This window comes from Urocitellus parryii, chromosome 13 (assembly GCF_045843805.1).
Source record: "Urocitellus parryii isolate mUroPar1 chromosome 13, mUroPar1.hap1, whole genome shotgun sequence".
NCBI lineage: Eukaryota > Metazoa > Chordata > Mammalia > Rodentia > Sciuridae > Urocitellus > Urocitellus parryii.
Genome location: NC_135543.1, coordinates 59,504,618 through 59,528,777, shown reverse-complemented (window position 1 = coordinate 59,528,777; position 24,160 = coordinate 59,504,618). Strand labels below are relative to the sequence as shown.

At 47.7% G+C, this 24,160-nt stretch overlaps 1 protein-coding gene across 2 annotated transcripts; it reads left to right on the top strand.

Annotated features, from left to right (window-relative positions):
* Positions 1-4,591: 4,591 nt before the first annotated feature.
* Positions 4,592-20,441, top strand: Prelid3a (PRELI domain containing 3A). 2 transcript variants are annotated; one of them, XM_026415498.2, is made up of 7 exons: positions 4,592-4,657; positions 12,338-12,506; positions 13,347-13,436; positions 16,139-16,209; positions 16,298-16,400; positions 18,876-18,986; positions 20,012-20,089. In XM_026415498.2, exons 1-6 carry the CDS (start codon positions 4,626-4,628, stop codon positions 18,927-18,929), a joined length of 519 nt encoding a protein of 172 aa, XP_026271283.1. In that variant the 5' UTR covers positions 4,592-4,625; the 3' UTR covers positions 18,930-18,986; positions 20,012-20,089. The 2 variants fall into 2 exon arrangements, with proteins under 2 accessions (XP_026271283.1, XP_026271282.1); XM_026415497.2 differs by lacking the exon at positions 18,876-18,986 and having other exon boundaries at positions 20,012-20,441.
* The last annotated feature ends 3,719 nt before the right edge of the window (positions 20,442-24,160 follow it).

Genomic DNA, 24,160 nt, shown 5'->3' with positions numbered 1-24,160 from the left:
GAGTAAGAGATGTGGGTACCCAAATAAGACAAGGTTTATTAAGAAGAGCATCCCCAAAATGTGATGTTAGAATTTGAGATCTTCAAATTGCTACATAAAAACATAAAGGTTGTCCATATTAATGGGGTGCTGCACAATGTTTCAATACACATATCCATTGTGTAATGTTTAAATCAGAATAAACATATCTATCTCTGCTGGTGGAAAATGCAAAACTCAGCAAGGTCCAGGAAGTGGACCTGGTGGGGCACAGGTGACAGAAGTGATGTGCAGATAAAGAACTGGAATTAGAAATATCTGCAGGTTACAAGCCTCAGCTTCTGGATGGGTTGTCCATGTGGATATTGAATGCACCCAGAATTCCGGCAAGAGATGGAGGTGTAGCAAGAATTGGACCATGGAGAAATTGTATAGGTGACAGTGACAACAGTTAAGGAGGGTGAGGAGCCCTTTTTCTTCTCCCCAAACCGGGTTGATTATGAGCGCCTTCTTTGTGTGCAGGTCTTATCCCACTGCCCAGGTGCAGGTGGGAATTCACTGCTCGCTTGTCCTGGGGCTCCAATCTCCACTGTTCTCCCTGCTTCCTGGATTCCCTTTACTTCTGTGTTTTTCTTCTTGGCTGCACACTTGCATCCCCTGGGGAGATTCTACTTTCTTGATGTCCAGGTCACACTGTCCAGGTACCGTCAAAAAATAATCCAGAGTGGGAGGTTCAGGCCTAGCAGCTGCTCTGATAATTATTCACTCCTGTGCAGCCTGGTTTACCAACTGCTCTGCCTACCCCATCCCTGCCTTCACATCTTAAGAGGTAGCTGCAGCAGGTAGCTCCCTTTCATTGAAGAAACCTCCGTTGAGCCTTTCTCCCTCCATATACTAGGAATACAAAGGTGAGAAGCACATGCATGCCCACCCACCAAGACACTCAGCTAGGGGACAATAGGTGCTGCAGCAGAGGTCTTCAGGGACTCCGAGCATCCAGGAGTTGATCTTTACCCTGCACTGGGGGGAAGGAAGTCAAGGCCATTAGACCCCACAGCCAGCCAAGCCCACTTCCTGTATCCAGCCTGGGTTTGGAGCTGTTTTTCCTCAGTCACCACCAACTCTAAAATCTGTCAAAGCTCCATGAAGAGGGAGCAAGCCCTTTGTGTGATGGCTCCTGTACCCCTATCTAGCCTCAGTTCTTGCCACATATCCTGCAGTGGACTGTACAGTCCAGCCTTCGTGACTTAAAGTTCTCTGAAAGTGTCTCACCCCTCACACCCTTGGGCCTTTGCACATTCTGCTCTCTTGCCCTAGAAGATGCTTCCAGGACAATTTGGAGGAGAGCACCTGGGTGGAGGAAATAGTATGATGAACAGATACCTGGGACAGGGCAATGGCTGTGCATGGAAAACCCTGTCACCCAAGGATGGACAGTCACTGTATCTTGGACTGCAATGCCCTTTAGCATCAGTTTCTCCCAGAGAGCTTGTTAAACCACAAACTCCTGGTCCCAAAATGCTGTGCTGCCAGGGGCCTGAGATGGGGCTCAAGAATTGACCTATCAGACTTCCAGGTAGACCACTTGTGGAACAGTGTGAAGGCAGTAAGAGATGTGGCTAGAAAGGGGGGACTTTGGCAGAGAACAAAGATATCATCAGTATAGCACAGCAGGAATGTGACTTTTGCTTCTTTCCTTACTGTGCACTTACTATGTTTCGGACTCCAGAAATACCAAAAAGAAAATGACATAATTTCCAATCTCAAAGTTTTTCACACCAGTGAAAGGAAGAAAGTAAGTCAAAGCATAGCTTTCTGCCTTTAGTTAAAATGGTGAATATTTATTATGGTTGGTTAGTATCCTCTTCAGATTTGAGCAATCAAGGAGGCAGAACGACATTTGGGTTCAGCTCTTCTTGCTTTCTAACTTTAGATCTTATGTCCCATGAGTATGTTCTTTAGTTCCCTGGCCAGTAAAATTAGGGTGGTGACATATTATGCATCCAAAGGGTTGTTTTGCATATTGAACAGTTTCTGGTCCATAGCAAGGGCACAACCAACAATTGAAGTTATAATTATGATCATGCAAAGAACTCAGCCTCCAGGTTTGGGGGTATCTTTCTAGGAAATAATTCCTGACAGATGGGATTCATTGATGAGGATGGTTGCAGTATCTTCTGTTCAGAATACTTAGGAAATAAAAGGCTAAGGAATAGTTAGGTTTCTGGCTAGTATGAGCTAGTGGCAGTAGGCCTGGATGATCTAAAATATCAGTTAACAGGGATATCCATGCACCACTCATTTAATCCTCACAACAGACTAGTGTGAGTGGTTAATTACTCTCCTGATTTTACAGGTAAGGAAACAAGTTAGATGAGTCTATTCCCACTCCTGGGGCAAAATACATAGTAAGACCAAGCTTTGGAGTCAGTCAGATGTGGCCATGAGTTCCGTGGCAGCCAATTACTGGTGTGTCCTGGAACACATGTGACATCTCCACATCTTCACAAGTGCAGTACCTGAGCAGTGCACAGCATGCAGAACACATACAGCAAGGGACCTGCTCATAGCTGCTTGTCACAATATGCAACAGAATCAGGGCCACTCCGAATGGATTGGGCTGGCAATGAAAAAAAACACACAAACACAGAAAGTACCTTTTTTTGGGTTCAGGATGGCTCTTCACTCTCGAGAATTAAGCTCCCATGCTGGAGGGCAAGGATAGCAAGGGACGCAAGAGGCAAGAGGCAGGCAAGAGAGCGAGTACACCTGAAAATACCCTATTTATTGGGGAGAAGCCATTCAGACTATATTCCATCCATATAAGGAAAGAGATTGGATTTCAGAAGATAGAATCTTGCTTGGTGATGACTTGTGGTCAGCAGTTTGATGACATCTTGAAGAGTCACACCCATCTCAGGGGTTGTGGGGGATCATAGGCAGTGAGAGAGAAAGGGCACATATACCTCGAACAGCCCAATCACTCAGAAATGTCAGCCTAGTACCATCATATACTCAAATGTGCATAGCTCACACACACAGCCCATGGCTGGACAGCGACAGTTGCCAATCACTGTGGCATGGTGTGAAGGGTGAATCCTGCAAATCTGAGTTCTTCCCTAGTTTATCCCCAAGTTTACAATCGCGGAAGAGTTGTGAAACCTTCTTGAACCCATTTGCTCATTTGTAAAATGGGTAGAATAATACCAACTGAAGGGAACTGCAGTATAAAGCTACAGATGTTAAGGTCACAGTGGATGGTGGAGCCAGGGTCCTAACCTGGGTCTTTATGCTGTCCACTGTCTGCTTTTTCCACTTCCCTGACTCACACAAAAATGTTCCTCCTGGCCACAACCTGCCCCTGCTCCAGGGGTTTAGAGTCAGTAATGACCTTGACAATAGGCCTGCCCTACACATCTACCCTGGAGAGGGTTTCCCTCTTCTTCAAACCAGCATCTTACAACTCTGAACTTGGACTTCTGTTGACAGTTTTCCCTTGGGGAAAAAGGGAAACAGACTCTCCTTTTCCTTAGAAGATTTACCCCAGAACACTTGTAATTGTAAATTTACATCTTATTGAGATGTAGGTACATGTTTTTTAAGAGCTAAAAAGGCCTGTTTGCGTATTTACAACCTGGAACACTTTTTTTTTTTTTTCCTGGAGGGATTTGGGAATCATCTTCTAGATATATTATCTTTGAGGAGGAAGTATCCCTATCATCCAAGGAGGGCTGGGGCCCAATTTTCAGGGAGCACCAGGCTTCAAGTTGCAAACCTATCTCCTGTCTTAAATATATACATTTATTTCTGTTTTGGATGAAGGAAATTGGTAAACACAAGTGCCACATTAATTACCAGGGGACTTTAGGATGAACACTGTGACAGATGCTGTTAAGTCCTCTTCCTCCAGGACCATTCATGCAAATATACATGAGTTTGTTGAGGCAGGCCCCCTAATGGCTGTAGTTATGCTCCCCAGCTGCCTGCAGGCTGTGTTGTTTTTAGTGTGTAGCCAAGGCTGAGAACCAGCTATGTTATGGTTAATCAAGGCCAGAAACACTGTGACTCAGCATTGAGTCAAGGTCATAAACATTAACTTATGAAAATGTGGCTGGTGGGGAGATGGGGGTTTGGCTAAAGACTATGGCCAGCTCCAAAGAAAGGATGACCAGTATTCCCACAGAGCCCCGCATCTTCTTTCAATTGTCCAGTCCTGGGACCCTGGGTTCAGAACCTTCCCAGCCGTTTGAAAAAGGATGGGCATTCTGTCTTTGCAGTCTCCTCCCGGGTTGCCTGTAATGCGCATTGCCTTTGGATTTCAAGCTTACCCAATACCCAGCTCTCTTGGAGAGTATCTTGCTGGGTTGGCAGGTTTTGTTTTCCGCTGTAATTCCCCCCCACTCCCACCCCCGCCATAGAAACAAGGGCTTTTGGATAGGGCTTTGGGAGAATTCGGACAACCTGCAGGAGCCTGGTCCTGGCATTTGCAGAGTGCGAGTACCGCCGGCAGCCTCGCGCATCCCTATTTTTAGCAGCAGGGACCTCGCGGTCACGTGACTGGAGCGTTTCCTAGCACCGCCGCGTTCCCGCCCCCGCCGCGCTGGGCGTGCAGCATCACTGAGTGCGGAGTAGCGGGGCCAGCGGCTATGAAGGTCTGGAGCTCCGAGCACGTGTTCGGGTGAGGCGGGGCTGCGGACGAGGAGGGTCTGCAGCGACCCCGGCTCCCGCCCTGGGCATCCGCTAAGGACAGGCGCCCTCCTCTCCCCGGCGTAGCTGGGCGGAGTCCGGCGGAGCCTGGCCTGCGGCAGCTGGGCCGGGCGCTGCGCGGGGCTGCGGGCAGGGGCCGCAATCCTGGGGCGAGCGCCCGGCCACTGGGCGCAGGCCTCACCCGGTGCTTGCAGGCTTGATGGCAGCTCTGTGGCTCCCCGTGCGGGAAGGCGGACACAGCGCCCTAGCTCTCCGGTGCGGCGGGGGCGAGGTCCCAGGCAGTGATTGTGCAGAGCCAGCTCGGGCTTTGCCGAGATTGTGCAGAGCAGGCATCTTCAACTTGCAGCACCTCTCAGGAGGGGCCCAGGGGCCTCGAGCCCCTGAGGAAGCTGAGCCGGAGGAAGGCACCTGGGGACCGCAGCTCTGAGCTTACTTGTAGGCAGGGAAGCCTCTGGCAGTCTAGAAGCTACTGGAAAGTGCCCTCCTGACCTGAGTGGTGGCCTTCTCCAAGTCACTGATCCGAAGGCATTTTGTAATGTCTTAAAGGAACAAGATTTTTAAATTCCCCGACCCCACTTAGAGAAGACTTTTGTTTTTGTGTGAGAGATTATTGCTTGAAATTGAATTGTCATTTTGTCCTTTGTACATGTAAAGTCATACTAAATATTTACCAAGTACCTTGAAAACCTCTGAAACTTTTTTTTTAAAATTAAATCTTTAGATTTGATAGGATATATTATTTTGCACAGCTTGCTGCATTTCTCCGGCTGTTCTCCCAGGGGTGTGGGTGAGTCATTCTCCTCTGGATGCAGAGGGAGAGGTTGAATTCGGTACATAATGCGGTGATGGGGATCTGTTGCCTTGTGGGCCTGTTAAGAAGGACCACCCTAGTGGGTCTTGAAATGTTGGCTGACCAGGGTCAGCTGTGAAAAGTCACTGTTGAAATTTTTGACAATTTTTGTAGCTGCCAGTCATTTAAAATTTTTTTTTTTTTCCGAACTGGGAATTGAAGCCAGCAATGTTCTATCACTGAGCCACACCACCAGCACTTTTAATTTTTTATCTTGAGACAGGGTCTCACTAAGTTGCTTAGGCTGGCTGAACTTGTGGTCTTCCCACCACATCCTGCCAAATCAGGATTGTAGGTGTGAGCCACAATGCCTGGGACCACTTAATTTTTAAGCTTTATTAAATATAATTTACATATCATTTGACCCCTATCTGTAATATAAGTCACCTGTTTTAAATAGTACAATATCAGTTTTTTTCTTTTGTTTGTTTGTTTTTTTGTTTGATGTTGGGGATTGAACACAAGGCCTTGTGTATGGGAGGCAAGCACTCTACCAGCTGAGCTATATCCCCAGCCCTCCATAATTTCAGTATTTACAGAAAATTTAAATTTTTAGTAAGTTGTACAACCATCTCCATCATCCTGCAGACCCAGTCATCTCTCCTCACTGCTCTCCCCAAAGGCAGAAGAGATGTTGGGTTTGGTGGAATCCTTGCTCTGGTGTGTGTGCCAAAGTCCAGTTGACTACATGTATGTACACGTATGTAAATGGACACAGAACATACACATTCATTTTTTTGGAAATAGATATCAATGGCATCACCTTGGACAGATCATTTGGCATTTTTTCTTCTCAACAGTAGGTTTTTAAGATCTGTCCATATTGATATCTATGTGATCTGATATTAGTATCAATAGATACCTATATCAATATGGATAGATATATACCTATCTAAGTACACATATAGGTGTGTGTGTGTGTGTGTGTGTGTATGTATGTATGTATATAGGTGTATAAATGTATGTATGGATTGATTATAATAGCTGTATAATATCCCATTATATGAATATGCCACATTTGTCCTTTGTCTTCTTGAAGGGACATTAAATTTTCCCCTTACAAAGCTTACTGCAGGAGTCAGCCCTATGTCAAGGGCCCATTTAAGCCACTAGATCTCAGCTGTTCAACCCTAGGACCACTTTACAATTTTGGAGACCCCTAATAGTTTTGTTTATATGTCTATCGACATCAACCATATTAAAAAATAATTTAAAATATTAATTCATATAATGAACAATAACAGATTTATTGCACTAACATAACATTTAAAAAAAACCTACATTTTTCAAAAACTGGCAGGAAGAGTGGCATTTTTAACACAATATTTGCAAGTCTGGATTAGCAGAAGGTAGCTTGATTCTCAACCTGCTTCTGTGTTTCGTGTTGTGCGGTTTTGTTTTGGTTGGAGTGTGTGGATGAACACCAGCCTTACACAGGTATGTAGTTGGTAATTTGTGGCTTTTCCTTGCTGCTATGGCAGAACAAATGGTGACTTATTAAAAATTGTTACAAAATAAAATCTGAAACAAAACCATAGTGAGCAGAGGAAACAGCTCCATTCCATTCCAACCTCAGAACTACCTGTGAGTGGGCCTTTCACCTGGGTGTGATTTAGTGACATTTGCACTGGTTGTTGGAACGCAGTGTTCACCTGTGTTGCAGAATGCTGCAGTCAAAGTGCTCAAGGAAAGTTTCCCAGAATCCAGTTTTCGTCAAATTCTATCTTTGACAACAAATTCTATCTTTGACAACAGCCTGTCTTAAAAGAACAGGCTCAGTTTATTAATTTTCTAGAACAGTCTTGCCAGATCCCAAGTTGGAATAAGCAGTACCCTTTTCTTCAGTTCTACTTATGTCTGTGTTAACTTCTGGGCTCATCATGTTGTAATTAATGGAATTATGTGCATAATTAATGGAATTATGTGTGCGGTTTATCCAGATACAGGCTTGGGTGGTGATTTGGTCTCCAGGGAGCTTGGTCTGCTGCAGAAGGCCTCTGGTGCACTTCCTGTTGCCTCACACAGAACAGCACAGAGGGGCATACATAGGGATTAAGTGGCAGTAGATTTAGTCGTTCTATCATTTCACCACAGATGTCCCTAAGAGGAGCTGGCATTGTTTCTCTGAGTGTGCAGTGTTGAGCAACTCAGTGGCTGGGCTGTGGTTTGGAGTCCTGCCTTGACCACTGGTGATAGTCTGGCACTTTCCCTCCATTGCTTTTGGAACGTCAGTTTAAAAGTCAGTATGGTGAAGGCCAGTAATGTCTCAGCAGTGCTGTGATAGTCATTTCCTAAAAGGGTCCTGGAGCCCAGGCTGTGGCCTGTCCTAAGAGCCTTTGGGCAGTAGGATGTAACTGACCCTTTTGTATTATTTGTGGCTACCTACTTTTTTAAAAAAAGTTTTATTATGGAAATTTCAGAAATATATAAAAGTAGACTGGAGTGCTGAGTACTGATGCCATCTCCTAGATTGTCCTCTGGAAGCCTCTCGGGTTTCACCTCTGTCCCCACTCTCTGCCCCTACCCCTGGGTGATTTTTGGCAAATTCTAGAGTGATGGAAGTTTTTCTTCATGTAACACCCCAGCTGTGCCTAGAGAGAGTAGCCCCAGTATGGAAGCCAGGATTGTCCTTACACCTTCCCTGGATTAGCCACCCTGGCACAGATGATGCCTGGTGTCTTTCTCATCCTGGGGGACATGTGAAAGTACAACTGCATGGGGGACCCATCCCTAGGTGGGAGGCAGCAGAGTCCTCCCTCCCTTTGGGGACAGGGTTCGCATTCCCACCATTGTCTAGTGTATAGCTGGAACTGCTCCTTCTAAAAGTAAACTTCAACAAATTCCTCATCTTCCTAAACCTGGAGGTGGGAGTGTGTTGGCATGCCTGTCACCAGCCTTTCCAGATGAGTCACTTCTGTGACTGCTGTGCCCACCAGCACTCTGTGTCTATCATGTTCTTTCCATCCCTTGCTCATGCTAGACTGGAGCTTTGCCAGTTGAATGGGTATCAGACTGTTGACCCAACAGGAGTGCTACTGACTTGCTGCTTAGATCTTATAAAGATGTTATGGTTATTGTACCCTTTTCTTCAGTTTTACTTATGTCTATGTTAACTTCTTGGCTCATCATGCTGTAATTAATGGAATTATGTGCATATTTTAAGCAGGTTATATTATGTTTAAATCATCAACCAAAAAGATGCAAAAATTTTATATAAAAGAACCATCTGTGATAAGTAATGCAAATTTGGGCTGGGGTTGTGGCTCAGAGGGAGAGTGCTTGCCTTGCATGCATGAGGCACTGGGTTCGATCCTCAGCACCACATAAAAATAAAGCAAAGATATTGTGTCCACCTATAACTAAAAAAATTTTTAAAAAAATAAGTAATGCAAATTATCTCTTTGCATTTAGATCATTTTAGGCTTTATATTGGAAGATGTAGTCCATTCTGCTTAAAGTAATGACTTTTATGGAACTCAAACCAGAAGTCCATGGGTTGTTTATGGAGAAAGGACCCTTTCTGCTTTTCAGGCATCTAGATTCTCTTTCCTTACCTAGATCTAGGGTTGAGTGTGTCTGTGCTTGGTTCTCCGGATGCTCTAGAGAGATTGAGACCAGCCAGTTCTCTGTGCCCCCAGCCCTTTATGTTAAAGCCAGTGGCTGCATTAACCTAGTGACAAGATTCTGTGGTTTGAAAACTGAGCCTATGCAGTTCCTTGTTAAAGAGAGGATTCTAGATTGGGTTCTCACAATTTATAGGCTACTGAATTCCATAGAAATAGGATAGGGATCTGGGAAACCTGGTTTTAATCAGGCTGCTGCAGACTTTTTGACCTATACAACAAGAGTTGTATGAGAATAAAGTAAATTAATGGCCAGTTATATTAAAAACGACATCAGATCTGGAACAAAACTTTAATATGGTCATAATTTCTGATATTGGATTTATTACTTCCAGTTCTAGAACTTTATTCTAAAAAAAAGTTAGATACGTTAGAAGACTACCTCCTATACATATCTACACTCTTCACTTCTGTCCTGACTGAATAATGCAAAATTGATAGCAGTCAAAATAAGTTACCCTAAGAGACTGGTTGAATATTCATAGGATGACCTATTATACAGCTGTTAAAAGTCATATTTTTGAAAGAAGATTTGTGATACAGGAAAATTTATCAGTTATAAAAAGTGCTCAATAAACTCTTATTGAGTATAATCCCAGTAAGTTTTTCTTTTTTTGTCTTCTTTCTTTCTTTCTTTCTTTTTTTTTTTTGTACTGGGCTTGAATTCATGGGCACTTAGCCACTGAGCCACATCGCCAGCCCTATTTTGTACTTTATTTAGAGACAGGGTCTCACTGAGTTGTTTAGCACCTCGCTGTTGCTGAGGTTAGCCTTGAACTTGAGATCTTTCTATCTCAGCCTCTCCAGCTGCTAGGATTACAGGCGTGCGCCACCATGCCTGGCAAATCTTTCTTTTTTGATGCTGGGGATCATCAGTTAAATTTTTAAAAAGATGAGTGTATATGCACACATGCATTGTGTGTGCATGTGTGTGTACCTGTGTATGGGTGTGTGCATGCACCTAGGGCTTAGGCAGGGTCCAAGCTTGCTGTTCACAGTTGCCTGGGTGCATCTGGAGAGATATGGCATTGTGGAGGTACATTCTCTTTGCAGGCATCCTGGGGAGAACATCCAGGATAGGTTGGCAGACTTGACAGCAGCCCCTCAGGGTTCTGGGGGAAGGTGCATGCCCATTATAGGGTGGTGGACCTTCTGGTTGGCTCCATCAGATGGGCCTGAGGCCTGTGAGTTCAGAAAAGCAGTGGCAGTGGTGTACCTGGTTTGGGGCTTGTCTGATGGCAGGAGACAGACCAGGGGGAAAAGTATTCACTTTTCTCAGTTGCAGGGCTCAGGGTCAGAGAGGGAAGTGGTGTCCTGCAGGGGAAGCTTTACGAAGAGCTTGAGGACACCTGGGGCCCCCACAGGCTCTGGGAATGTGGTAGGATTGTGAGCCTGTATGAGCAGGGGGGAGCATGGTGGAAGGTGACCTTTATATGGTCACTGTTCCTGTGGCCCACCATCTTCCCAGCCTGGCTAACCTCCAGGAAGCCGAGGTGTTTGTGCTGATGTAAGGGGCAGATGCATGTTAGAATGTTGCCATGGTTATTGTTGGAGAGGGCACCTTGTAGAAGCTTTTAAATTTCTTCACACTTCTCTTTATTTTTAAACATTTGAATACATTTTTACAATAAAAGTGGCTGCTTGGGGTTGGGTTCGGTGGTGTTGGCCTGAAATCCCAGTGGCTAGGAAGACTGAGACAGGAAGGTTGTGAGTTCAAAGCCAGCCTCACCAAAAAAATTGAGGTGCTAAGCAACTCAGTGAGACTGTGTCTCTAAATAAAATACAAAATAGGGATGGGGATGTGGCTCAGTGGTTGAGTAACCCTGAGTTCAATCCCCAGTACCAAAAAAAAAAAAAAAAAAAGGTGGCTGCTTGGTCATATACCATTTAGAAGCTGGAACATAGCAGAGCTGCTCCTCAGGACGTGGGGTCATGTCCTAATTAGACACATCATAGGTGACAATGATTGCCAGTTGAAAATACATCCAGTATGCCTACCCTACTCCATACCATGGTCTAGCTGCCTAAAATGTACTCAGAATAGTTGCCTTAGCCTACACCTGGGCAAAACCATCCAACACAACCCCATTTTATGATGAATATCAGAAAACACGAGCACTAAGAGTCTCACGTAACTTTATGGATACTGTACTGTAAGTCAAAACTAGAATGAATGGATATGCATTTGTACCTTCGTGAAATTGAAAAACTCCTAAATCCAGCTATGGTAAGTGGGGGACTTCTGTAGTTGATTTTTGATAGCACTTGTTTGGCTGGGAGCAGTAGCCTGCTCAGGATGCATATAAGACAGGTGTGTTATTTATTATTATTATTATTATTTTTTGTACTGGGGATCGAACTCAGGGGCACCTGACCACTGAGCCACATCCCCTGCCCTATTTTGTATTTTATTTAGAGACAAGGTCTCACTGAGTTGCTTAATGCCTCACTTTTACTGAGGCTGGCTTTGAATTTGCCATCCTCCTGTTTCAGCCTCCCAAGCAGCTGGGATTACAGGCATTTGCCACTGCGCCCGGCAAGTTGTGTTATTTATTCTACAATAATATTCTTAGCTACCAGATGTCCAGGTGGTCATGTAGGACCCCAAGGCCAACTGGAAGTTAGAGTCCAGCTTGTATTCACTGTGGCAGCCAGGCAGGAAGGCACACCCTGGTGCTGGCTGCCTAGGGTTCTCTGTCCCCATGGAGCAGCACCAGGGAGGGCCACATACCATAGAGATGGGAGCATTTACTCACTGCAGGGACACCTCTTGCCAACAGTATTTTGCCTCCCTGAGTACAGAGCAAGGCCTGAGAGAGGAAACAGCCTGGGTCAGAGGAAGAAAACCCTGCAGCCCAGGGCCCACCATGTGGCAACTGGGCTAGGGATGCAGGTGTGTGGGGGCCTGGTGCCAACGGTAGCTTACTGTGGCATGCCAGGCTGGGTGTGGGAACTGCTCTGCCCCAGAGCCCACCAGCAGCAAGGCTCACAGAATCCAGGGTTGGGCCTGGAGTAGATTCTCTGCATAGATTAGTTTGGCTAAAGCGTTGAACCCCCAGGAAGGAGCACTGCATTGCCGCCCATCCCCTGTAGATGCAGCATCCTGGCTCCGGTGCCGCTCTGCGGCCCAGCGTCCCCAGGTTGCGACTTCTGGGGCTGACTGTGTTTCTCCCGCCAGCCACCCGTGGGACACGGTGATCAAGGCAGCCATGCGGAAGTACCCGAACCCGATGAACCCGTGCGTGGTGGGCGTGGACGTGCTGGAGCGCCGAGTGGATGGCCATGGGCGGCTGCACAGCCTGCGCCTGCTCAGCACCGAGTGGGGGCTGCCCAGCCTCGTGCGCGCGGTGAGCGCCCGCCCGGCCACCGCATCTTGAGGCCACCTCGTTCTGGCTGCGGGGCCCCTGCACCCTTCTCTGCGCCACCCTGCCTGCCCCATTGGGCGCAATAGCTTCATCTGCTTCTTCTGCTGGGCTGCCTGCCGAGATGCCGAGGTGCACACGCAGCTCAGGCTGTCGGCTCTCAGTCCTGCAGGGCAGAGCCCCAAGTCAAGGTGTCCTCGGGCGGGCTTCCTCCAGGGCCTCTGCGCCCCCTACCTACATGTTGACTGTTTCCTGGGAAGGACACCACTCATCCTGGAATAGCGCCCACCCATAGGACCCCATTTTTACTTAATGAGGTCTAGCAACCCGTTCTACTCACAATCTGAGGTCCTGTGGGTTGAGGCTTCAAAATATGGATTTAGAGGGGACACAATTCGGCAGATAACTGGAAGAGTTGCTCTGGAGGTCACTAAATGAGTAAATCTGGCCTCTTGTTGCTACTGGCTCTCTCAGAGACTCTTCCATGAGGGTTTGTACACCACATTGGATCTGACATCCCTCGTGCCTGACCCTCCCACAGAATTCATCCCAGAGGCCTTCCCAGCAGAGGGGCCTTCTGGGCCACTTTGGTCTCCATATCTCACCCTACTTTTTTGTCAAAGCATTAGTTACTGTCATGCACTCAAGCTCTGAACTCATTTAGTTTTTTCAACATGTGTCACCTATGGGAATGGAAGTGTCCTGAAGACTAGATTTTGTCTGTTGTGTCCATTTCCCAGTCACATCATTGTCCAGTAAATAGGTGAATTAATTAGCAAACGGAATTCTAGCATGTTACTATACTAGTTTCATTTTGTTTTTTAGATTTTGGGGACCAGTAGGACTTTGACATACATCAAAGAGCATTCTGTTGTGGATCCAGTGGAAAAGAAAATGGAACTTTGTTCCAGCAATGTAAGCAATGGCCTAGGAGAGCGGTGCTTAGCCGTGTCCTGGTGATGGTGCGTAGCGCCTTCATTTAATCTTACTTCCAGCTTGGCTCTGGCCTCAGTGAGCACTGAATTTCATAGGAAGTTCAAATTTATTTGAGTTTTTAAATTTGCTTTTTATTCTAATATAATAAAGACAGGTGTGGTGGCATATACCTGTAATCTCAGCTGCTTGGGAGGCTGAGGCAGGAGGATTGCAAGTTTGAGACCTGTATCAGCAACTTAGGGAGTCCTTCAGCAACCTAGTGAGACCTTGTCTCAAAATAAAAAATAAAGCACTGGAAGTGTGGTTCAATGGTAAAGTGCACTGGGCTCAATTCTCAGTTAAAAAAAAAATTAAAAGACAAAAACAAATATAATAAGCATGTAGAAAAATGCACATTTCCAATTAAGGGAACCAAGTCTGTGAGCTGTTTGTTGCTCCATGGTATGATTATGGAAGACGACAGTGGACTGAATATTTCAGAAAAGCCAGAAGAAAGACTGTGTGCTGTAAACACAAAGGGTAACACCACTGGAGGAGACACTGTGCCAACCTGATGTAGCCCTCTCACAGTGTGTGCATGTGTTGTATATGACATGCCAGCCCATGAAGATGCACAGTATTCATGTGTCACTTAAGAGGGATAAGACAAACAAGGCCCATGTTGATGACTGTCACCACATGAACACACTGGCTGGCAGATGAGGTGACAGGACACAACTAGGGCAACAAAGAGAGACCTGGTCTCAAACAACAAACACTGTCTTGATTCCTAGAAGTAGATGTCACTTTTAGTGGTTTTTCAATTATTTTTATTTATGTGGTACTGGGCTTGAACCCAGGGGTGCTCTACCACCAAGCTACATCCTCGTCCTTTTTAATTTTTATGAGAAAGGGTCTTACTCAGTGGCCTGGGTAGCTTTGAGCTTGTGATCTTCCTGCCTCTGCCTCCAGGTCACTGGGAGTACAGATGTGTGTCACCGAGCCTATTTTGTTTTATGTTTTTACAGTGCTGGGGATTGAACCCAGGGCCTTGTGCATGCCAGGCAAGAACTCTGCCACTGTGCCACACCTTCAGCCCTACTGGTCATGCTGAAAGCCATGTTCTCTCTTCACTCCTCTTTTACTACTTTTAATTAAAATTGTGTAGATGGTATTGAGCTGATGCAGTTTCAAAGAGCATCTTGGGGAAAATGCACAGGATGGGAAAATGCACAGGATAGGAAAATGGCTCATTTTACAAATATCACTTATTCTTAGTAACCACAGAAATGAGCCATTCTGGGAAAAATCCCATCCCAGTACTCCTCTGTGGAGCTTTACTTCTCCATCATCCCCCTCTTCTGGTTTGCCTGCTTTGTCCCTTGGGAATCACTCATTGATTGGTTCCATTAACCACATCAGGAGTCTGCTGTCTGCCAGGCATCATGCTAGGGGCAGGGAATGCAAGACATATACTCCTGCCCTCGCTGGTATAACACCCCATGTGCAGCGTGACCAACTGTGCAGGCGTGTAAACAGTAAGGGCAAAAGCCCCTGATGGGGCCATGAGGGAACCTTGTAGGGGAGCTAAGGGGAGGCTGGGGCTTGAAGACTGCAGGAGTTTCCCAGACAGACTAGCAGGTGTACCCTAGTATCAGAACACAGATGGGCTGGGCAGGCAGAGGCTGGCTAGCTGTGGAGGAATAGGGAAAGTACAGGATTTTAGTGAAATTATTGCATGAGCAGAAAATAAGTGTTTATCACTGCTGAAAGGTTATCTTGCTTTTGACAACTTTTTTTTCTTTTTTAAATGGTCTTGCTGGGCACAGTGGTACATTCATGAAATCCTAGCTTCTTCAGAGTAGGAGGATTAAGAATTGCTAGAGGCCAGGCGATGGAGACCAACCCAGGCAACAAAGAGAGACCTGGTCTCAAACAACAAACAAAGGTTTTGTGTTGGAACTAGCTCTTGGAGAAGAGGGTTCTATACTAGGTTGCTGAAGGACTCCCTAAGTTGCCTCTCCTGCATAAAAATTCCAGCACTTCCTGGTTCTGGGTGGGAGCCAACTGGCCACATGTGGCTATTTGAACAAATTAATTGGAATGAATGAAATTAAATCCCATACTTCAGTCAAACTAGCCACATTCTAGGTGTTCATTCACTTCATGTGTCTGCAGCCACCACGTCAGGGAGTACTGTCAGCTCCTGTTCACAGTGCTGTGCTGGAGCACCAGTTCTCCAGTAGGCCTCAGCAGAAAACCTAGCTGAATGAGGCACTTGGCTGTTTACAGGAAGTGATGTTGAGGAGACAAGGCCTCCACAGTCTTTATGTGGCTACTGGGGTCTGTCCCATGTAGTCCCAGGAGCCAGGGCCTCAAGACCTGGTTCTGGTGCAAGGGGGCAGAGAGCTTGCTATTGTTCACATGGGCACTGTCCTTTCCTGTAACTGCTGGTGCATCTGATAGCTTGGAAGTACCCTGGAGGCCAGAGCACTGGCACAGAAGAGATGCCAGCTGCCCACAGGAAGAGCTGAAATATGGCGTCCCTAGAACATGATGTGGTTGGGCCTTTGGTGCCTATGTGTTTGCTTTGGCTCTGCTCAGTGTTAATTTTGGGGTGGAAGAATATGGGCAGATGGTTTGGGAAGAAGTACAAGAGAAATAGAACTTAAAGCTATTGTTTTTTTTTTTTCTTTTTGAAGATCACACTCACAAATTTGGTGTCAGTGAATGAGAGGTTGGTGTACACACCTCACCCGGAGAACCCTGGAAAGTGAGCCTTCTCATCCTGGGATTTGCACGTAGAATAGCAGTGGTGGGGGAGCTCCCTTTTCCACTTCTTCACCTATTTTCTCCCGCAGGACTGTGCTCACACAGGAAGCCATCATCACCGTGAAGGGGATTAACCTTGGCAGCTATCTGGAAAGTCTCATGGCAAACACGATATCATCCAATGCCAAGAAGGTTTGTACCAGTGCGGGGTCCTGTTTGTGGTCAATATTAAGTGCCAAGTGATGCAGGAGACATTCTTAGTGCTATAAGTCCTCCTAGGTGCTGGGGCTCTCCATCAGTAGCTGAGCTTATAATTCCACAGCATTTCCCACAGTTACATTCAAAACCAGTGGCATTGGAAGGCTGGACAGGGCCTGAAGGGCAAAATGTCTATGGCCAGGGGAGCCATAGGGCTACTCTCCTTAGTAGGGAAAGTAAGGGGCAGACCTGGAGTATAAACCCAGCCAGGGCAGCTACCCCTTCAAGAGAGCCCAAATTCTGGAGGTTCTGCAAAAGCAAACAAGCCCACCACATGACACTAGGAAATGGTGTGCTCTGACGCTGTCAGGCAGCATGTTCTGTACAACAGGCACCAGGTGCTGTGCTTGACTGCCCCAAGCTGTGGTGCCCACCAGCAGGATTTGGGAGTGAGCTCTGTGGAGGTCTCCATCTTTGCCCAGGGGCTGGGGTAGTGGCAGAGATCAACCTGGGAGTCCAGATGTCCTTCCCCTCCATCAGATTGGTGGAATGAGCTTGGAAGTTGGGAAGGGAGAAGTTCCTCAAGTTAAAGGTGGTTCTTGCCAGAGCAGGGCCTTTGCTTTCCACCTTGGCTCACTTCACGGCTCATGTCTTCCCCTGGTCCATTCCTCCCACCCTGGATTCTCCATTTTCATTTTCTGAATCATTTGGGCTGTCCTTCCTTTCCTTCTGTTACAGAACTGGGGCCTTCTGAGAAACTGAGGCAGTATGAAGACCCCCTGCCCCCAAGCCCTGATTCTTGCAATCAAGTCAGAAAGATTTTAGGCATGTCACTTAGAGTGACAGAAATGAGTTTATTGAAGGAATAGGAAAAGGGAAAGGGAACACTTTCAAGGGAGAGAGTGGGTCCTTGGAGAGGAGAGGGGCAACATGCCTCTCCTGCATTCATTTTATTGGGGATCCCAGAGAAGTTTCCAATGTTCCACCCAGGTCCACCTCTTGACTTTTGAATGACAGCAGGGTAACATCAGACTTCCAAGTATTCACTGCCATGGCAACTCTAGGTCACCTTGGCCCATGCTGATTGGTTATAACTGGATCCTTAACTATACATTCTTATAGATTTTATTGTTAGGAGGAATTATCCTTATATCCTGGAGTTTCAGGATCTGGTTATTACCAATAATAATGTCTGGGTGCCTCTGATGAACATTATTTTGGGCTTGGATTTCTTATGCAGATAATAAGTAGTTTCCTAAGGAATGTGACATAGTCTGTCCTCTTAGACCAGCAAGGATGCATGTAAATTGCTTCTTGGAAAAGAAAGCATGTGGGGGTCAGTGCAGTGCACCCATTTTATAGAATTGTTCTCTTGACCTCATGTTCCCTCCATCCTCACCTGTCTGTCCTCTGACATTTCCATGCTTAAGTCACCAATTGGTGAAACCACATTTGGCCTGCATTTTAACTAGTTGCAAATAGAAGAGCCTGCCTACCCTGTTATTATTTTTTAAAAGAAAAATTAGATTTGAGGCAGGCTCTGCTGTACCCACCTGTAGACCCAGGAACTCAGGAGGCTGAGGCAGGAGGATGTCAAGTTGGAGGCCACCTGGGCAACTTTGTAAGACCCTGTCTAAAACAATAAGAGGGGCTGGGGCTGTACTCAGTATAAGAGACCCTGGGTTCAGTCACCAATACCACCCCCATCAAAAAAAGAAAAGTCCAGATTTGAGAACTGTAGGCAGTTACTTTGCTCTACTCAGGGGAGGTGGGGTAAGAAACGGGTGGAGTTCTCATGGAGGATATGCCCCTCAACTTCTTGCCCTCAGGTGCTTGGCTTCAGAAGTCGACTGGAACAAAATATTCCAGGAGGGTGGGGACAGGGGATGCCCAGTGATGTAAACCCCTCTCAGAGCTTCGTGGAGAGCAAGCAGGGTGAAGGCAGAGGAGCCACACTGGCTTTCTTTTACTTCACTTCCTAAGAGGTGGAATGTGAAAGGCTTAAGCAGTCACTGCCTGTACCTAGGAGGAAAGGAATCATCTTCTCTGCTGGAACTGCCTTTTGCCACCCAGGAGGCAGATGGGCTAGTCTTTCCATATGCCTAGGAACAGCTGGTAGCCTTGTGTAGATGGGGTGGGGGTGGGGTACAGATAGGCCTGTGGCCGGGGTCCCCCTGGCCTCTAGGCAGCAGGCTCAAGGATGGGACTTGGGACATCAGGGTTGCATTCACAAACCTCTGGGGGAATGAGGACCTTCTGTGTTATACTAAGGGGGTGCCAAGGCTAGGAAAGCTGGAGCGAGGGTGTCAATTTACTAAGATGGTAGAGAAAGCATTCCGGCTGATTTTGAGCTTGAGGGCGATGCTGGACAGGTCGCTGCTGTGTCTTCACCACAGTGTCGCCCCTCTCCTGCCGCCCGCGCAGGCCCGCAGCGGAACTCACAGTGGACCTTGTTCTGTGTTGCTGCAGGGGTGGGCTGCTATTGAGTGGATAATCGAACATTCTGAAAGCGCTGTGAGCTAACAGGCGTGGACCTGCACCTCGGGATGCACGGTGGTCACTGCAGTGCTCGTGATCCTGGTACAGACGTTTGGCGTTTCGTTAACCGCGTGCATGGGGCGTGTGCCAGAGGATGCTCAGGAGCCCGCTGCGCTCCCCTCCGGGCCTGTGCTTCTCAGTGTCCGCCCCAGGTCGAACCTCCAACCCCCCTGATTTGCACTTGCTTGCTTCATGCAGGATGTGTTTTCCGGGGACACTTCAGCTGCTGTCCTCTGGTGCCTGCAGGTTCCTCCTGCAATGTGTGGCTAGGGAAGAACCCTCCTTGGGTAGGTCAAGATGGGCTTAAAGGCTCTTCTGAGGCGAAGAGATTTCATTTGGGGTAAAATTTGTTCTCTTTTTTTTTTTTTTTTTGGAGCTGGGGATGGATCCTAGGGTCTCACACTTCTACTCCTGAGCTCCATCCCCACCCCACACATAGTCTGTCACCTGCCAGAGCCAGTGCTCAGCCCCTGCCTGCTTCTCTTCAGTAGCAGAACCATCCCTGGCATGTCTGAGAGTGTCACAAGCATTGCTTGATTTGTGCCCGTGAAATTGATACTGGGTGCCCAGCACCCTTGGCCACCTCTCACTTGGGAAAGGAGACCAGAGCCCTGCCTCCCTTTGTCCAGGGACTCCTCATGCTCCTGGTCCCCGTCAGGCTGCTCTGGGCCCAGCTCCCCACTGTCTGTCCATCTGTTTGTCCCCAGCCTGCCTGCTCTTGTTTGGCCGTCCTTCAGCCAATAAGCTGCCTGGTCCTGGTGTCTTTCAGAACTTGTTGCTGATTTTGCCTCAGTCACTGAAGCTGCAGTTTGCCAGTGACCTTGACCTTGAATCCAAGGCTGCTACAGTCTTTCCTCTTCCCTGGTGGCACTGAGCTGAGTACCCTTAGGGAGGTTACCAGGCTGGTGTTGCAGTGTGTGTGTGTGTGTGTGTGTGTGTTTGTGTGTGTGTGTGTGTGTGTGAGAGAGAGAGAGAGAGAGAGAGAGAGAGAGCATTGATGTGAATCATGGCTCCTCAGGTTCTGTTTCCTCCAAAGCCAGAGCTAACCTGCCTCCATCTTCAACCAGATACCTGACTCAAAAACTCCAAGAAGACAGGAAGGAAGAGAAAGAAGATGGAGAAAGGCGAGCTAGACGTGGCTCTGGCCTGTCTGGAGGGGAACCTGCTGGCACGGAAGCCCTGGTGACCTTGGAGCAGCCCTCAGCGTGCAGGCTGCGGTCATGGGCATGCGGAGGCTGCAGGAGTGCTAGAACCCAGCGCCAGTCCACGCCATGTCGCCACTGTGCCCTGGGCCTGTTCTGGGCCTTTGCTGCCTCTCCCTGGCATGGCCCCCAGCGCTTTTCTGCCAGTGCTGGGACCTTGCTGCGAGAGCTCCTTCTTATGTCCCCACTGAGCCCTGTCCCTCTGCAGAGCTGACACTGTCCCTGCCCTCCACCTGAATGTGCCCTCCATGTTTCATAGATACAGTCTCTGATCCAGAAGCTTCCTTCTGCCCCAGGTTCCCTCTGTACTCCTTGGCAGGGAGCTCTGCTCAGATGTTGCTTCACACTGATGGGAGCTGAGCCCTGGGAGCCACTGGACTTGCTGTGGGGTCCTGTGGCCTGGTGGGTTTGCGGTCAATTACCAAATGTCCTTTCTCTGGAGTGGTTTGACTCCTGACGAGACTCCCCAGCTCCTGGGGAGGGGAGGAACACAGTGGCCTCCCACTTCCTATAGGCTGGGCAGCAATTCCTCCAGCCTGGCACTGCCCTCTTGAGATACGTGGTGGCTTTGGGCCCTGCATGAGCTGGACTGTCCCTGCCTACATCAGCAGCCCCAGCTCTGCTCTCCCACTATAACTGATGGCCTCAGGGTGCCAACACCTCCAAGTTTTTGAAGTTTGTTTTCCTGGTTTTCTCCTCATAGTTTCATGGACATTTCAGGGATCAGGGCAAAAGGCTTTTTCTCAATGTTTTGAAATCAAAGTTTAAAACAATAATAGTTAAAAAAAAAAGTCAAAGCAGCCCATATTTAATTGGTTAGAAGAAAAGCACAGGACTGTGTTGAACAGAGTCCTCAGCTCTCCCTCTGCAGGTGAACCCCCCCACCCTGTTCTCACAGACCCTTCCAGAAATTCTCTGTGCCTGTGAAAGGTCACATGTGGGGTTTGATCTTTCCCTTCTTTCATTAAACTTAGATAGGATCGTGCTGTGTGTACTGTTTTGTAACTGTCTTTTTTTCCTACCTTTTTTTTTGGGGGGGGTTAGGGGGTTGAACTCGGGGCACTCAACTACAGAGCCACATCCCCAGCCCTATTTTGTATTTTATTTAGAGGTCTCACTGAGTTGTTCAGCGCCTTGCTTTTTGCTGAGGCTGGCTTTGAGCTCCCAATCCTCCTGTCTTGGCCTCCTGAGCTGTCGGGATTACAGGTGTGCGCCACTATGCCTGGCTTTTTTTCTCCTTTTTAAACATTATCTTGAAGGTCCTTTGGAGGATTCCCCCTGGAGGATTCGCTGCATGCACCCAGCCCCTCATCCCTAGGGCCCCGAGGGCCACGTTCACTGGCTCTGCTGTGCCCAGGCCACTGGTGGGTGAGGAGGGACCATCCCTGGGTCACTGTACCCCACTCTTTCCAGTGCAGCCTCTTGTTCCCAGGTTTCAGGATGACTCTGTCACTTCACAGGGTCATTGTCTAAGCGTGTCACCTTGGGAGTTGTGTTCTGGAGGGACATGTGAGGCTGTGATTTGGAAAGCATGTGCTGAAGGCTGGATAGTGTCAGGGCAGCTTCTCTGATCTGTGCAGCGGTGAGGCCGCAGAGGTCCCGGTGTTTTTGGAGTAAGATGGCATTTTTAGTGTGAGGGCTGTTGTAAATGTCAGTCAACTGATTCTGCCCAACTTCTGGCAGCTTGAGGGAGGTAAAAACAAGCCTCTGCATGCACTAAATTCTCAGTCTTCCATGCTTTCAGTTTTTGTTGTTGTTTTTTTCCCCAAATTTCAGTTTGGTTTACTAGTGTCAAGTAGGTTTACAAGTACTGCACTCATCATTCAGCTCACAGAAGGCCAACATTAAGGGAGATATTTTTCTCCAAAAGAGATAAGTTTTCAGAATCTTTAATATGTTAAAATTACACAGGCAAAGATAAAACCTCATGTCCCATTCCATACCCCTTCCTGCTTCCTGCTGTTGTACAGCTTGCTGCAAATGGGAATTTTAGTTGTTTGGATAATGGTTTAAAAGTCATCCCTTGCTCATTAAATTACTTTTGAGTAAAACTGGATGGGACTTTTCTTTATGCTTTCTTCCTTACCCCAAACACATAGAAAACACAGTGCTCATACTACAAGATCAAATGTAATCATAAACCTTGGAGGTGAAATTCAAATACAAATTCCCTCCCTTGGGAATGTGGACACCAGACCAAGGAGATCAATCTGGAGGACCCCAGTGGGGCACTGTGTAGCAGGTTGGGCTGGGAATATGGGGCTGCCCTAAGCACATCTGTAGGGAGGGTGTTTTTAATTTTTGTAACTTTTTTTTTCTGGTACTGGGGATTGACCCCAGGGGCACTTTATGGCACTACAACTCCAGCCCATTTATTTATTTATTTATTTATTTATTTATTTATTTATTTATTTATTTATTTATTTAGTTTTGAGACAGGGGCAGGCTAAGTTGCTGAGGCTGATGTCAGACTTGTGAACCTCCTGCCTCAGCCTCCACATTGCTGAGATTATAGGTGTGCACCACCACAACCTGGCTTACTTTTTGTAACTTAGTCACTAATAAGCGGCACCTGTCAGCTGTAGAACCTTCTAGTGAAGTTACAGGTGCTCATGGGGATGGATGAGCTTTGGAGCCTCTACTTCTCAGGTCTAACCATGCTGTGTCCAGCGGTCCCAGGACTGCCCAGCAGGGCAGGCTGGCACTCTGTGGCCCCGGGTGACTTCAGTACCACCTGTGAGCCGAGAATGGCCCAGGTGTTTTTAAAGGCTGGTTAATGAAAACCCTCAGCAGGAGGGTGAGGAGACCTGGGAGGCCCACGCGGCCCTTTGTGGAAAACACTGCCTGCACCTCCCCAGGACCCCACTCGACCCTGGTCGACATTGATTGAGCCAAACTTTCCTCCTTCTGCCAGAACCTCGCTCTCGCCTTCGGGATCATGCTGCCTCCGTTTCCCAGACACACAGCCTGTGTGACTTGGGACCTCCTTCTCAGCTTCTCCAAATGGCTCAGGTAGGCCTCTCCCCATGTCACTGTTGGGCTCCGTGCTGGGTGCTCCTCCCCAGGCCTCGCCCCAGGGGCTTCTCTGGCCCGTGCAGAGGCAGGGAGGGCTGGCCTGCGTGACCTGATAATGTGGTCACGATGGTGTGACTCCAGAAGCCGTTCACAAGAGACACTGCGCCCTGCTCCCTGTCTCTCGGGGCCTGCGGGGGCCTCAGGGTACCGGCCTATGAGCAGCCACCTCTGGAGGCAGATCCACTAGCCCAGAGCAGCCTTGGGATGACAGGAGCCTCCGCAGACTTGGCTGGGAGCCCGAGGGGGATCCCTGCTAAAGCTGCTCCTGAATTTGTGACCCAGGGGGAATTGTGAGATAGTAAATGCTTGTTGTTGAAGCTGGAGTTTGCGGCAACAGTAACAGATAACTCATATGTCACCTCATTTCCATCGTCTCTTTCACACTTTCCCTCTTGCTGTCAAATCCTTCCCAATGAGTCCTGGGCTAATTGGCTGTCAAGCTAGGAGGTTTCTTGTTCCATTTTGAAAATGTCAAAACCAAGGCTAAGGCTCTGGCACAGATGGCCCAGGTGGTGCCACATGGCCTAGAAGTCTGGGCTCTCTCCCCTCTTTGAACTGCCTTAAAATCTCCTGTCCTGGAGCTGGCCTTGCCTGAGTGCAGCTCATGGTCCAGGGTAGTCAACCTTGGAGATGTACATGGCTTCCCCCGAGACCTCCTTTTCACCTGTTCTCATGTATATTTGATTGGTTTGTACTGAGATTTCCTCCAGAGCGAGATCAGGTGTTCTGCTTGGCGTGCACAGTCTGGGTGTTCGCTAAGGCTCTTGGGGACTGATGGCCAGTCGCTGTTAAGAGGAGCAGCTGGAGAGGTAGCTTCTGGAGACCCATGGTCTGTTTCTAACCACTGGAAACCTCACTGTTCCCCCTTCTTCATCTGTAAAGAGGAGGCTAGTGTCTGAGTGCTAAAGGAGATGCTTTGGACTGAGGGCATAGCTCACT

Excerpts from the sequence above, each read along its gene's own strand:
- Prelid3a (XM_026415497.2), top strand. The coding sequence starts at position 4,626 with ATGAAGGTCTGGAGCTCCGAGCACGTGTTCGG. Across the intron at positions 4,658-12,337 it reads AGCTCCGAGCACGTGTTCGG|CCACCCGTGGGACACGGTGA; the intron begins GTGAGGCGGGGC and ends TTCTCCCGCCAG. Across the intron at positions 16,401-20,011 it reads TATCATCCAATGCCAAGAAG|ATACCTGACTCAAAAACTCC; the intron begins GTTTGTACCAGT and ends ATCTTCAACCAG.